This window comes from Gekko japonicus, unplaced genomic scaffold (genome assembly GCF_001447785.1).
Source record: "Gekko japonicus isolate JY-2015 unplaced genomic scaffold, Gekko_japonicus_V1.1 scaffold2581, whole genome shotgun sequence".
In the NCBI taxonomy this organism is placed as follows: Eukaryota; Metazoa; Chordata; class Lepidosauria; order Squamata; family Gekkonidae; genus Gekko; species Gekko japonicus.
In genome coordinates, this window is record NW_015174352.1 from 158,301 (window position 1) to 173,087 (window position 14,787).

Here is a 14,787-nt window from a genome sequence, read left to right on the forward strand (position 1 = left end):
AAGGTGGGAAGGGGAAGGGATGAGTAGACCCCTGCAATGGAAAGGGGTTGGTAGACCTGGACTCCTCCGGAGGCCAGGTCTACCCATGCAATGGGAAGGGGTGAGTAGACCTGGACTCCTCCGGAGGCCAGGTCTACCCCTGCAATGGGAAGGGGTGAGTAGACCTGGACTCCTCCGGAGGCCAGGTCTACCCCTGCAATGGGAAGGGGTTGGTAGACCTGGACTCCTCCGGAGGCCAGGTCTACCCCTGCAATTGGAAGGGGTGGGTAGACCTGGACTCCTCTGGATGCCAGGTCTACCCATGCAATGGGAAGGGGTGGGTAGACCTGGCCTCCGGAGGGGGGGTGCTCCAGGGCAGGGGGAGGGGAAGATCAAGCCAGGGGGTGGAGGAGGGGTGGAGGAGACGGGGAACCGGCGGGATAGGGGGGAACTTACCTCCTCCTCCTGCTTCCTCCTCTTCCTCATAGGTGCGGAGGTCCTCCTCTCCCGCGAGTATCGCAGGTCCCCCACTTGTATATATAAAATGGGTGACTTGTGCGGCAATAAACAAGTCAAGCATTCCTTCCTATATGGCCTGTCCAGAATAGTGAACTGCTAATTGCTGTTTGGAGAACTTTTTTTATTCCATGGTTTTGCAAGTTTTTGTAACACTGGAAAAGCTGTTTGACTAGAAATGATCGCTAATCCAAAAAAAATGGGACCTGGTGGTATTAATATACTGTACACTGTTTGGTGAGATGCAAGAACAAAGTGAGGCCTTCACACCCACTGTTTTCCTCTTTGCAGGGTCCCAATGACTGTATTATCAGCAGCAAACAAAAAGATAGGAATGTCTGGTTTGAACTCCAGTATCAGGATCAGAAGGTGGTGCTGCGTATAGGTGACAAATATGTGTCCATGAGGCCCAATGGACAGCTTCTGGCAATCCCCAAAGCTGCAGGTACAAGGTGGGAGAGACCTTGTCTTATAGGCACAGGGCATGCATGGGCAAGTGAGCACGAAGAGGTAGCAATAGCTCAGCTATCATGAGCACCCAGACGCCTTACACTACCCAGTCCCAATCAAAATGCTACAGGAAAACAAATCACACGGCCTACCCGCCTGCATAGGTCCCATGGTGACCAGGGCTCCTGGAATTTTGTACCCTTAGTCCCCCTCCTCTTTTGGAGTAGAGGGCTTGAGGAGAAATGCCCCACTGCCCCACAGGAAGGTGGTTTTGGATCGTTTGGAGGACATGGAATTGGCTTACAAGGCCTTTTCCCTCCTGTTTGTTGGCCTGAAAATTAAAGGAAGAAAGTGAAGTGCACTTCCTAGGTTGTAATAATTAAATGCTCTAAATGGTGAAGGATTATACCGGGATAATTTTTTTAAAATCTAGTAATATGGGGAAATGGCCAACAGCACATTCCAAAGACAAGGGCACTTACGTTTTTTTGAGAGGGTGGTGATTTCTACCTGATTCCCACTTCCCACTTTGCCCCGAGTGTTCTTTCGGAATGTCTGGGTTCCCAGGTACCGCAGTTCTGAAGGCTATGAGAAAGGAAATCGGGCAGGAATTGCTATTGCTTCTTAATGAAATTTAAGTACTCATCAGCTTTCAGACTGTGTGCTATGTCACAGATCTATGAGTTGGGGCTTTTTGTTTGCAACCAGTAACTGGACAGCTACAGAATCCTGCCATTGTAGGATGAGATAAATTATTTAAATTTCATGAACATACACCCACCTTAAACTTTATAGGAACTAACAATAACACATCGATGTTTCATTGAGCTCTGCTAGAACAAAGGAGGCTTACAAATACTCTGTCCTTTCTTAGACATAACCCTGGCCACTGGCAGCCAGCCGACAACATGGGGTTAAAATTGCTCCTATATGTTTGGAGAATTAGTCAGAGGAATTTCCCAGTTCTAGGGTAGCTATCAGGCAGTTTCTAGTTTCTGCTACTACTTGTTGCTTGGGATATTAAATGCAGTTGATCAAAACTAGTACCTTTGAACTGCATAGGTATCTAGAGGAGGCTATGATAAATGCTGGAGTAATATGGCTTGCCACATTCCTTTCCCATATTCCAACATCCAGCATTAAAACTGGCTTTTTCCCTTAGAGAAATGTTTCTGTCTTGCAAGCAAAAGGGAGGGAGCTTGAGCCATTTTCAAGCCCTCCAGATCTACTTTACCCTTTGCAGCACATGAACGTTGTCAGGGGTTTCTCTTGCACCTACAGGTAAGAGTGAAGAATTCCTGATGGTGCTGGTAAACCGGCCACTACTGGTGTTACACACCGATGCTGGGTACGTGGGCCTGTGTTCTGGCATGAAGCGCCTTGAAGCAAACTGCGTCAGTTATGTTGCCAGCAGCCTGTCACTCACAGAGGAAGGCTACTACAACTTCCAAATTGGTAGGTATACTGAGGGGGGGGGGGAGAGAGAGAGAGATTCTAGACTGACCCTAGTCCTCTTACAAAGGCGGGGAGGGGGGGTTTCCTGCGGGAAGAGAGAGGTTATCCTTACAAACTGTGTGGCAGCCACTGGCAGAGGATAGTTAGAATAGTCAGATTATTGCTGTAGATGGGAACCAAGTACCTACTCACCAACATTTTTCCTTTCACATGTAGCTAATTTTCAGATTGAGATACTGATCAGGAGAGGGCTGATGATCCTCTAGGCCAAAATGCCTGAAACAGGAGAAGGGCATCAACCAGTAGGCTCTTCTCCATCAGTGGAGCAGAGTATCCTTGTGAGAGCCAACACCTCCCACCTGCTCTCTGCAGATTTCTTGCAGTCTTCTGATTCCACCCGGGGGTGGTTCCCCAGTCCCCATGTTCTGTCTGCTCACGTCCTTCAGATCTCTTCACCAGCAGCTGCCTCTTTTCACCTTCTGCATCTGCACAGAGCACCTGAGGCCTCAGCATTGTCCTTCAGGGCTATTGCTGCCAATTCTGTTTTGAAGACGCCCAACAGAATGAAGTCCAGAAATGCAGAGAAACACATCAGGATTCTCCAAGCCATCAACCACCTTCTGGACATTTGAGCAATAGAGCTGGAGACTCAAAAGGCAAACGCTTCTCAGATTCCTACTTTATTGAGGGTGATCTGAGAACCAGCGTTCACTCTAAGCTGTGAGCATGAATGGCCACTCATTAACACGGGTCGTTTCGTAGAAAAAGAGCTAGGGGAACTCATTAGCATAACTCATTAGCATATGCCACACACCCTGACATCACCGGAAGTGTGTCATAAGGCCACACACCCCGCCCCCGACGGTCCCGGCCACCACCGGCCTTGCAGCTCCACTGCTGAGCCCCATGAGGGGCCCGGCGGTGGACCTGCAAGGCCAGCGGGAGTGCGAGGAAGCCCCGCCAAGGCCCTCCTTGGCCCCAGGCAGGCAGGGGTGGGGAGAGGCAGGGAGGAAGAAACTTACCCTCCCTCTTCTCCTGCCTCCTCCTGGCTGAATGAGGGCCGGAAGTGGGGCGGCCGGAAGCAGGGGGCGGGGCTTCGTCATGTGCCCCGCCCCCGTACCTCACCCAGGGGAACTGTGATCCCCCCGAAATGACCTCTGCATTAACACAAAAAGCTCCCCGCTCATCAGCCACCTGGAGCCGCGCAGGGTCTGGCACTGCCCATGGCCTTTTGTAAGATTACAGCAGTTATCGTCTGCTCAGGATGTGAACTGCTCCGCTCAGTAGGGGAAAAAATTAGAAGGAACACTGCTAAGAACTCAAGCTTGTGAGAAGAAGGAAATTTCACATGGAAGCCTTGGGGACTATAGTAGAGGTTCTCCTTTAAGGGGAACTCATCAGTTGATGTGATGGAAACCTACCACTGTTCTCATTACACCCCTTCTGCAGGAGGTGCCTCAGATTCTTTTTTGGTTCCCAGCACTTCCAATAACGGATTCTTTTTGCTGGTCTTTTCTGAATCCCATGAATCTTCATCAAGAGTGGCCCATGTTTGCCTTTTAGGTATCCCTGTATATCTTACCTGGACATCTTCCATCTCCATCCCAGCAACAAGAACACTTAGACATCTCTCGGGGTCTCTGTCACAGGCAATAATTTAAGGGGGGGCCAGCAGCAATAAGCAAGGCCAGGATTTATTTTCTTTTAATCCACAAGCCCTTTCCCTTATGCACCGAATGTTCTTGGCCATGGTCCAGAACCTCAAGGTTGTCCCTAGGCATGTCTTCTTTGTCACAGTGCTCAACAGAAGTATGTACATCACTCCTTTCACTAAAAATATCCTGATCTCAGCCAAAGAAGCAGCAATCCCTTCAGAGATCCACTCAGGATACAAGCCACAATAAATGCCAACTTTGATGGGTTAGGGCATCTGTTGCTTCAGTATGGTAGCTCAGGCCAAGAGGACTCCCACTGAAGTTCATCACAGTACAAACTAATTGGAGTGCTTAAGCTAGCTATCCATCAAGCATGCTTCTTTGTGTTTCAACACCAATTAGATGGGAAGTACATAGCAGTTCGAAAGCAAGAAACTGCGATAAATAGGTACCACTTCAGTGAGAAAGTAACAGTGTTCCATGCGCCTTGGTGTTTAGTCACGCCGGCCACATGACCACGGAAATGTCTTCGGACAGCGCTGGCTCTTCGGCTTTGAAATAGAGATGAGCACCGCAACCCTAGAGTCGGATTCGACTGGCTTTCGAGCATAACTTTACATAACTAGTACATAACAGCAAATTCACAAGTAAAGCATCAGGGAGGAATAAGGTCCTAATCTTTCCAATGAGTAGCATCTGTCTTCTTACACTGGGAAGAGTACCACATGGCACTGATCACAGGTTAACACCTCCAAATGGGTATACAACACCAGGCCAGGTTGGCTAAGCTTCAGGTCTAAACCCTAGCAAGTGGGCTTTCAATCCAAGAGTCTTCCAAACAATTACTAGGAGGTTTAGCCACCCATTTCAAAACCTTTCTCTCTCCCACAAATTACAAATTCCTCAAGGTTCTCTCCAGATTTATTATAGAGGGAGCAAAAAGTGAGGATACATTCTGAAGGAGAATAAATTAATTTCCAGTGACATAATTGGCTGAATACTGTCTATGTAGCCTTGTATTGGTTGACAGCCTTCCAGAGTCCAGCAAAATGTTTATGGCCACTTGGGAATAACAAAAATCCTATAGTGCTTTTCTTTCAGTCCCCAGATAAGAGTGGTGAGGCCAGTCAGGACTGGAATGTAGATGAGACCTCAAGTGTTATGACATGGGCTGGAAGAACTTTCCAGGGTGGGAGAAGCGTCTTGGCAACTAAATCTGAAAACAAAGGTCTTGGCCAGTGAGTGGCTATGAAGTGGACATCCATGTTGTTCTTGTTTAGAGTCCTGACAACTAGGGGAGTTGGAAGAATGGAAGAGATGTATTTAAGGCAAGCAGTTGTGTGGCTGGGGATGGTGGTGGTAACCCGCTATTGTCTTTCTGTGCTCACATCAAGTGTTCCTTTAAGAGAGCTTCCCTCATCAATCCACCCCAGTATTCACTGCTTCTCCACAGGAGACCATTGCAAAATACCATTTATGTAAAACAAGGACCTTTGAACCAGTTCAGTTCCAAACATATCTCCCTCAAAACTCTTCTGAAAGCAAGAGAATGTGTAAGTTTTGGAACTGAACTTTCTTTTTTTTGCCAGAAAGGAGCGATGCAGGGGTCCTGTAAGCCTTGACCCTTTACAAATCCTGTCAGCAAATTCCTCCTCCTACAGAAATTGACAGCTTGTCCTTCTGTCATTTTGCCTGTGACTGACCCCACCCTAAGAAGCAGCGGCACTAATTGGACATGTGTAGATCCTGAAAGTTTTACATCAGACTGGTCACTGGAGCCTTCTATGCCTCCGATGCCCTCTTTGTCTCTGTCTTTCAAGATAAGGGAGAAAGTTTCAAAAGCCAACATGGAGCGGTGGAGTAAAGTGTCCCGCTTCCTCACATAGGAAACTTGGCCCTTCTTTGTTCCAGTGGGAGTAACTATCCATTCTCGTAGGGATGCAGCAACTATCTACAGCTGTTTCTATTAATGTTCCTCTAGAAGAGGGGGTTTCAGCAGCCACCTTTGCATCTGCCTTTTAATTTGGAAGCTGCTATAGGCTTTTTTTCTGTGCCTCTGCAGAAGCAGCATTTAGCATGTGGGTGTTCCCCCAATAATGGCAAATTTGCACCTGGTATGGCAAAGCTATTCCTTCCTCCATTGATGGAAAATGACACACGGAATACAAGTGTTGTTTCTTATTGGTTGACTAAATTACTACAGACAGAGGAGTCAATAAAATAGTACCACCTAAAAGGGGTTCTCTTAACGTGTAGTGGGTCCCTCGGATCACTCTACTCCTTCTGCTTCCTTTTCAGCGCCTTGTATATAGGTAAGGACTGCACCATTAATAAATAATTAATATGCCATTTGTAGCATATCCTAATGATAACGGTTAAGCAAGTGACTGTTTGGAAAACGTATACCTCTATATATAGTACCTCTCACATTTCTTTCTAACGCTGATGTTTCACCTGTAGGCAGCAACTACTGGGCTCTGGATAAAGATGGGCAAGTTATGGTAACCGGTGACCACCCAAGTAATTTTACCATCCAGTTTGCGTCTTCCACTTGTGTTCTCATCAAAGCGAGTAATAACAAGTTTTTTGTGGCTGATCTGGGAGGCCGATTATGGGCCGGGGCCTCAGATGCAGCTGGTGCAACACTGTTCCACTACTGAGCCCGTCTCATACTGATGTTTCCATCAATAAACTTCTGCCTGGGCTCACTTGCTAACGTTCCCTAGTGTTACCCTTTGCCTAGTGTCTGATCCCTTCAATGATACTCTCTTGGAAAGGTTTTTCCTCATACTCAGTTGCTATTTGACTACATGGCTGGATGTCTGAACTTCCAATAATACAATCAACTTAGGTAACTTAATCTGTGTTGAAAGAACCCAAACTGCTGGGCCTTTTCTTAACCAGGCCTCTGTTCTGTGAATTTAAACCTCATACAGGTTAGATCAGTGGCACAAGACAGATGCCAGCCCATCCACCTTTCTCTACAGGGGCTCAGCAGTTCAGGCTTCTGAAAGTATCCCGTACTACATAAAAACTCCAGGTGGTTACAATAGTTGAAAAATAAATATTTATTCCAAGGATACAGTAGAAAAACAAAGTGCCACAAATCACTTATACGCACACTAACAATACTGAACGGGGACCCGGGAGCACAGAGCCCCCTCTGCCCTTACTGTCATTCTCCCCCCCCCCCTTTCAGGGACTGGGCGCAGGAGGGCACACACAGGAAAGACTGGGCAAAGATGCCCCAGTGACAGTCACTGCACACATGCTAGAAACACAGTGGATCCTACCGTCAGATTATACTGTACCAAAGAGTCAAAGGATACAGCAGCTGCAGCTATAACCTGAACTCTCAGGAGTTAAATTTCCACATTGTAAAATCTGAATGGAACTTGTTATCCTTCAGCTGGGATGTAAAGGTGATACTGGGTCTGTGGCTAGTAATGGTTCCGGCGATTTCTTGAACACTGTCCTGGTGGTCTCCTAGCTGGAACAGAACAGTGGCTGTATTGTCTTCCAGCATTTTCAAGGAAATGATATTGAGCCACAGACACCCATGACAATGGGAGGCTCATGCAGCCTCTTTCTTACACGAAGAGCACATGATTCCATGCAATACCATCCAAGAAGGGTACCATTTCAGTAGGAGTCCAAACTAAAGAAAATAATGAGCATAAGGCAAGAATATTAGCAATAACACTACAAAACAGCTCTGCTTCTTTAACCTAAGTTAGATCTCACTACCACTCCTATGTTTCTCTTTTTTTTAAGTTTTATTTATGGTTTTATAATATAATACATTACATGTAAAAATCCATATATACATTTGAGTCTAATTTTCTACTGTTTCCTTTATCCATTTATATACTCTAGCCCATCTACTGCTATGGATACAATCGTCTTTCCCTTGTAGTATGAAATTTAGTTTATCTATTTGTATCAACTCTAAAAGCTTAACCCTTATCTCTTCTCTTGACGGGGTCATTTCTACTTTCCAGTATTTGGCTAAGAGCATTCTCGCAGTAGTTAATACATATATCAATAAATACACATCTCTTTGTTCAAATTTATCAGGAATTATGTTTAACAGAGCCATTTCAAGTGTTAAAGTTATATTTGTTTCCATCATCTCAGATAGCATTTTTTTGTATCTTGGACCAATATTTTTGAATACCACAACGCCAGCCACATTACCACTACATTTCCAGCAAATATTAGGAACATTTTTGTGACATTTGGCTATTCTATCCGGTGTCCAATACCATCTGTGAAACACCTTAAGAATGTTTTCTTTATAATTTGTAGACCTCATGTATCTAACAGTTTTCCAAATTTTTAACCATTTGTCTATGTCAACAGAGTGACCGATATCTCTCATCCATGATATCATAGTAGTCTTAATCACTTCATCCTGCATATATTCATCCGGCAAAAATTTATATAATTTCTGCATCTTTTTATCACTTGTCGAAAGCCAGATCATGTCTAACTGTGTTTTGGTTTCAGAAAAACCTATTTGTGCATTTTTATCAAATCTAGATTGCATCTGCAGTTTCCCACCAGGAAAATTTTATATTATACAAGTTGGCTAAAACCTCTTTCAGTTTCAACTTATTGTCTTCATCTAGTAGGACATCATAGCTTTCCCTATGGTGTTTACCGGTAAGGGAAGGTTTAATAAAAGCTGCTAAGGGGGACACCCACCTGGGTTTTTTATGTAGTATCTTTTATCTCATTCCATATTTTCAGTAGGGCGCCCCTAATCATATGTTGCTTAACGTTTGAGTGTATTTTATCCTTCCTGTACCATATATATGCATGCCAACCCATGTTTAAATCATGACCTTCTAGATTCAAAATGCTTACATTTTCCAAAGTTAACCATTCTTTTATCCAGTCCAATGTGGCTGCTTGCATTTTATTCTAGCTCTTTTTGGGTACCAAATGAATTATTTGGTTATTTTATCCAATTCTATAAAAATTTTCTGTTTTTTTCAATATCAGAATATTTTGCGCCAGAAACAGGAATCTCGGGAGAACATTCATTTTTATGGTCGCTATTCTCCCTAACAGGGACAATTGTAGATCTTTCCATCTTAAAAAAAATCTTTAATTCTTCAAGTAGTTTATTGTAATTGTCCTCTATTAACAAACTATTTCTATTAGACAATATTATTCCAAGATATTTAGGTTTTTTTACTACTTCCATCCCTGAAATCTGCTCATTTACCTTTGAGGAGCAGTTTTTAGTTATTATTTTTGTCTTTTTAGTGTTAATTTTCAGCCCAGCTACCACACCATATTCATACATTAATTGTAGCAAGGGTGGTAAAGATGTTATCGGGGATTCCAAAATGAAAACCAGATCATCCGCATATAGGCCAATAATTTAAATTCTTCTCCTCTTGTTTTTAGCCCTTGTATCTCTACATCATCTTACTGACTAGCTCAAAGATTCCAAAGCAAATATGTATAATAATGGCGATAGTGGACAACCCTGTCTTACACCCTTTTGTATCTCAATATTTTGCGAAAGATCACCATTTACCACCACCCTTGCATATTGTGTCTTATATATTGCTGTGATCATTGTTAAGAATTTTTGGCCACAATCACACATAGTTTTTGCAGTAAAAAGTTCCAAGATAGGTTGTCGAAAGCTTTTTCTGCATCCAGGAACATTAATGCCAGTTGTTTCTCCGGGTGAACTTCAAAATATTCAACCACGTTTATAATTGTCCACATATTATTCTTAATTTGTCACCTGGGTAAAAATCCTGCCTGATCTGTATGTATTGTCTTCACTAAAACATTTTTCAGTCTGGCCACTAAAATACTCGCAAATATTTTATAATCCACATTTAGTAGAGATATTGGCCTATAATTTTTAAAATCATTTCCCACAGTGTCTGGCTTATGGATTAATGTAATCAATGTTTGGTACCAAGAGTTCGGCAGGTTTCCTGTATCTCCTATTTTCTGAAGTAGTTCTTTAAATGGCAGACTAATCTGCTCTTCAAAAACCTGGTATATACTATGTTTAACTCTTGACAGTCACAAATATAAGTCACATAGTGGCAGACAGGTACACAGTGATTTTGCAGAAGTTGTCTACTACCCTCTACCGTGTAGGAGGCAGACTATTTTTGACTGATATCAGTACTTTCCTCCCTTCTTGCACTGTCTTGGCCCCCTTAAATTGCCTAACCCCTCAAGATATTTTCCCCTTTTCCCCACATACTAAATATCTCACCCCTCCACCGTTTTCTTTACTTATTCTACCTTTCCAAACACATGCACCTTAGCCCTTTCAAGGCAATACACTGCCTCTCCCAGATTTCAAGTGTGAAAAATACCAATAGCCTTCATGCTTTTCAGATTAGAAAGCAAGCCAATAGTAATGCCTTTAGAGGGGGAAAAAAGAATTCACTTACAAAAATTCACTTCCTAAAATACTGCAGAAAGAAAAGGGAAGTACCTGGAGAAGGAAGTCAGGGTAAGAACGCCTAGAAACAGCTCAACGGCATAGAAGAGAAGGAGGATAGCGTTGAGGATGGCCTCCAGACGCAGAGCATAGGTCTGCAACAGAAGATAGTAGGCTGCCATCACAGCTGCTGGAAAGGTTAGAGCCAAGCTGATAGAGAGCGGCACTTTCCGCTGACACAGGTTCCCTTTTGACCCTGTCAGAAAGAGCATAATCAGTCAAGCAGTTGGGCCTTCTTTAGCATACACAGCAAACAAGCCCCAGTGTTTGGAGACAGGACATGAAGTCTGCTTTTCAGGACGCCGTTCGTATCTAATACAGCAGGTAATTTAATTTTGCAACTTCTCATACTGCAATTCTAACCATTTCTCAGATCAGGAGAGGTAGCTAGACTGTGTATCATGACAGTACGTGAATCAGGAACTACAATAAAAAGCCTTTTTAATAGGTGGCTGGCTACCCATTCGGTTCTATTTCATCTGGGTGCATCTCTTCCAATTCATTTAAAAACCTTAGGAATAGCAAAGCCTGGAATGAAGAAGCCAATGAAATCACAAATCTGTAGTCAAAGCACGCTAAATAAATGCATCCATAATTATCTAAAAAGCAAAGTTAATAAAGATGCCAAACTCAAATATATAATTGTAGAATCACAAACGTAATGAAGAAGAAGAAGAGATTGGATTTATACCCCACCCTTCACTACTCAAAGGTATCTCAGAGCGCCTTACAAACTCCTTTCCCCTTCCCCTCCACACAACAGACACCCTGTGAGGTAGGTGGGGCTGAGAAACCTCTGACAGAAACGGCTCTTTTTCAAGAACAGCTCTTGTCAGAACTACAGCTTGCCCAAGGTCAGCCAGCCAGGTGCAAGTGGAGGAGTGGGGAATCAAACCATGCACTTAGCCACTACACCAAACTGGTTCTTAATAAAGAACGATTATCCAAAAGTGGATGTTATGGAACGCAAACCCAGAAGAAGTCACAGCATATCTCAACAGCAGACTTCCTTCATAAATAGAAGAAGCACACAAAGAAAAAAATGTTTATATAAATATCACATGTCCTTGAAGTCCAAACCTCTATACACCATGGCTTGTAGTAAACAAGATCCATACCAAGTTCAAACTATGCCGTTCCATATAATCTGCATTTGAGATCTATTCCTTCGTCAGGTAAATCAGGTCTTTGGCAAAAAACCATTCATGAGCAATACCAAGAAAAATTCTAACCTAGAGTAAAATGCCATATGAACCATAACAAGTGCAGGTCACACTAATGTACAATGAACACAACGTGTATAAAGCGAGGTCCCGGTCAGAATATCCCAGTTGGGCAGAGCTCCACATCCCTTTGCAAGTTGGAATTGCTGCTCCTACAATCTATGTTTGTCACAACTCAAGTACATTCCACCAATGTCAAAGCAAACTGATTCCACGCAGCTGGGTTTCCTTCCATGTACTTAAAGCAACAGAATACCATATCCAAACTTAACAACCATTAAAAAATAAATAACACATAGGGAAAGGTGGGAAGAACAATTGAATATACTTATTTTAAATGAATGATGACAAATGTAAAGAAGAATTCAAACCCCCAGGAAAGAGTAAAAGAGTGTTCCTAACTTGTATATCCATTGGGCTTCTTTTTGCAATAGCATTTTGTGTGTTTCCACCCAAGCATATCTATGTGGCTCTAGATTTTCCAAAATAATAAATTGAAAATCATCATTTATTCATAAAATGTTGTGTCAAGGGCGCATCTAAATTTTTACAGTGAATTCTAGATTTATGTTCAGCCATGCGTACCCTAATGGCACACATACTAGAACCAACATACAAACTTTTACACGCACATTCAATTAAATACACAGATTTCTTTTGTGGAACAACAGGTGAACTGATTCAACTGAATTTTATTTCTAATTTCTATTTGCTTGTTCTATTTATGAAGAAAGTCTGCTGCTTTTGAGATATGCTGTGACTTCTTGTGGTTTCATAACATCCATTTTTGGATAATCGTTCATTATTATGTTTGTGATTCTATAATAATATATATATATGTTTGGCATCATTAATGACTTTTCTTTCTAGATAATTATGGTTGCATTTATTTAGCGTGCTTTGACTACAGATTTGTTTGTGATTTCATGGCTCTTTTTTCTGTAGCCTCCCTCCTTCTTACTGGAATGAAGAAGCAGCAATCATTTTTCTACTCTGCTTGATACCAATACTAGGACATCCAAAAATATACTAATGGTGGGAGGCAGAATGTATGCGATGATTGCTTGGTGAGCATTAAATGGGAAATGTGTCAGCTAAAACGCCACCACAGGTGTTCACACTTCAGCAATAGCTTAATACACCACTCCCAGGGACATCTGATTATTTGACATTTACCAAAGAATATCCGGGCAACTTCAATTCCAAGGTAGAGGAAAAGCATAACCAGGTCCAAGGCCAGATTTGCAGAGGGATATGGCAACAGCAGTCCTGGGGGGGGGAGGCACATAAATGGTCACATGCAACAAGAGAAAAAGACCCAGCTGTCCACCTCTGCCTACTGCATTCTTTTAAAAAAGAGAGCCCATGTGTTAAATCAATGTAATGATGGCTCTATAAAGCTAGGGGTGGAGTAAGACAGAAAATACATCGCTTTTTATTTTCTTTAGGAGACATCTGCAGAGCAGGGAGACAGATTCCCTTAAACTCCCTTCCCATTAGTCTGGAATTGTAGCCAAGAAAAACTCACCCTTATAGACAAATATGAAGATCTCCAGCAAGAAATATGTGGCATAATACCAGCCATTGAGGAACAGCAGAATCTCCAGAGGCGTAGAAGAGAGTTGGCGATCTAGGAGAGGCAACTAGAACATCAGCATCTATGGGATGTATTCCCTTTGTGCCACCCTTGCTTTCTCTCAAAGACAAATACATAGATTTTCTTTTTATATTACACTGAAAGCCCAGCTGGCAAAAAAGAAAGGTGACCAATTCTGCGCTAAATCAATGGAAAGATGCCAAAATTGGTTTATGTTTGTAAAAGTGGAAACCGAGCCTCACTGAGGAGGTAACAGCAGTTGCTAAGGGAAGCATGAGCTCTTCTGAGCCTCTTCCCAGCAAAACGTGAATGTGAACGGGCAGGAGCACAACACACAAAGCCTTCCTTGTAACAGGGAGCACCACACACTTAAGGGTACTTTCACATACACTAAATAATGCATTTTGCAACTGGAGTTTACTGTGCTGAAATGGCAGGATCCACTTACAAATGGTTGCTGAAGTGGATTGAAACTGCATTACTTAGCATGAGTGAAAGCAACCTTTCATCAGCAGCCTGATATGCTCACTGGTCTGGACAAGGGGGCTGCCAGCCCTGGGAAACCCAGGGAGCTGGTCTGCCCCACCCCTTTGCTTCTGTTCTATCTTCGGACTGGGAGGCGTGTAGGTCGCATGTGCACCCCCCACTGAAATCTGGCACCGCCGCATATTGGCCTACCAGTGTTCCTAACTAACTTAGCGCAGTGAAGAGATCGCGCGCTCACTAGCGCACATGTAGAAGCTAGAAATGTAAAGGCCTGGAAAAAAACTGGAAAAATTTGGAAAAAAACTATTTCCCCTCCAAAAAAGCCTTTGGGGTTTTTTCCAAAAAAAAGAATTGATTATGGAACGTTTTATGTTAACATGATGAATGAAATATTTTGGGTCAAGGTGTTCAAATATTTTCCAGATCATTTCTAAAAAATATGTATGGCATCAGATTGATCTAATTTCTGTGTACTGAGGACAAACAAGTCCTAGGTTACAAACTGAACTCTTCAATGCGAGAACAAGATGCATTTCCGCCTTTAGGAGGTGCTGTTGTCACAAGAAAAGAAAAAGGTTTCAGGTTTTGTTTTTGCATGTGGGAGGGTATTCTGTTTGTAATAATCGTTTGGATACACTATATTTTTAATAGGCTAGCTGTGATCATTTCATGCCAAGGAAAAATGCCCATAGTCATATGTTATGTTCCTAAAGTGACAGAATGACTTTCAATCTGGAAAAGAAAAAAGAAGTGCGAATGTAGCATTTTTTTCGATTTTTAGAAAAATTCCGGGTTCAAAATTTCAAGAGATTTTACATCTCTAGGAGAAGCCCCCCCTTCCCCCCCCGTCTCACCCTCCGCTCTTCTGGCTCCGGGACGGTGGGGGGAGGACGGCCCTCCTCGGAAGGGCCCCTCGGTGGGGGGGGGGACGGCCCTCCT

At 43.1% G+C, this 14,787-nt stretch overlaps 2 protein-coding genes across 2 annotated transcripts in view; one reads left to right on the forward strand and one right to left on the reverse strand.

Annotated features, from left to right (window-relative positions):
• The window catches only part of LOC107121401 (fascin-like), a 46,172-nt gene extending 39,457 nt beyond the window's left edge, over nt 1-6,715 (forward strand). Inside the window, exons 5-7 of the mRNA XM_015424313.1 lie at nt 787-940; nt 2,227-2,400; nt 6,516-6,715. Of these exons, the coding sequence (XP_015279799.1) occupies nt 787-940; nt 2,227-2,400; nt 6,516-6,715 (528 nt within the window). The remainder of the gene's footprint in view (nt 1-786; nt 941-2,226; nt 2,401-6,515) is intronic.
• Nucleotides 6,716-7,138: 423 nt separating this feature from the next.
• The window catches only part of TMEM216 (transmembrane protein 216), an 8,180-nt gene continuing 531 nt past the window's right edge, over nt 7,139-14,787 (reverse strand). The window contains exons 2-6 of the mRNA XM_015424314.1: nt 14,703-14,785; nt 13,294-13,395; nt 12,942-13,034; nt 10,537-10,738; nt 7,139-7,713 (exon numbers count right to left, since the gene is read on the reverse strand). Coding sequence (XP_015279800.1) covers nt 7,698-7,713; nt 10,537-10,738; nt 12,942-13,034; nt 13,294-13,395; nt 14,703-14,785 — 496 coding nt within the window. The 3' untranslated portion in view covers nt 7,139-7,697. The remainder of the gene's footprint in view (nt 7,714-10,536; nt 10,739-12,941; nt 13,035-13,293; nt 13,396-14,702; nt 14,786-14,787) is intronic.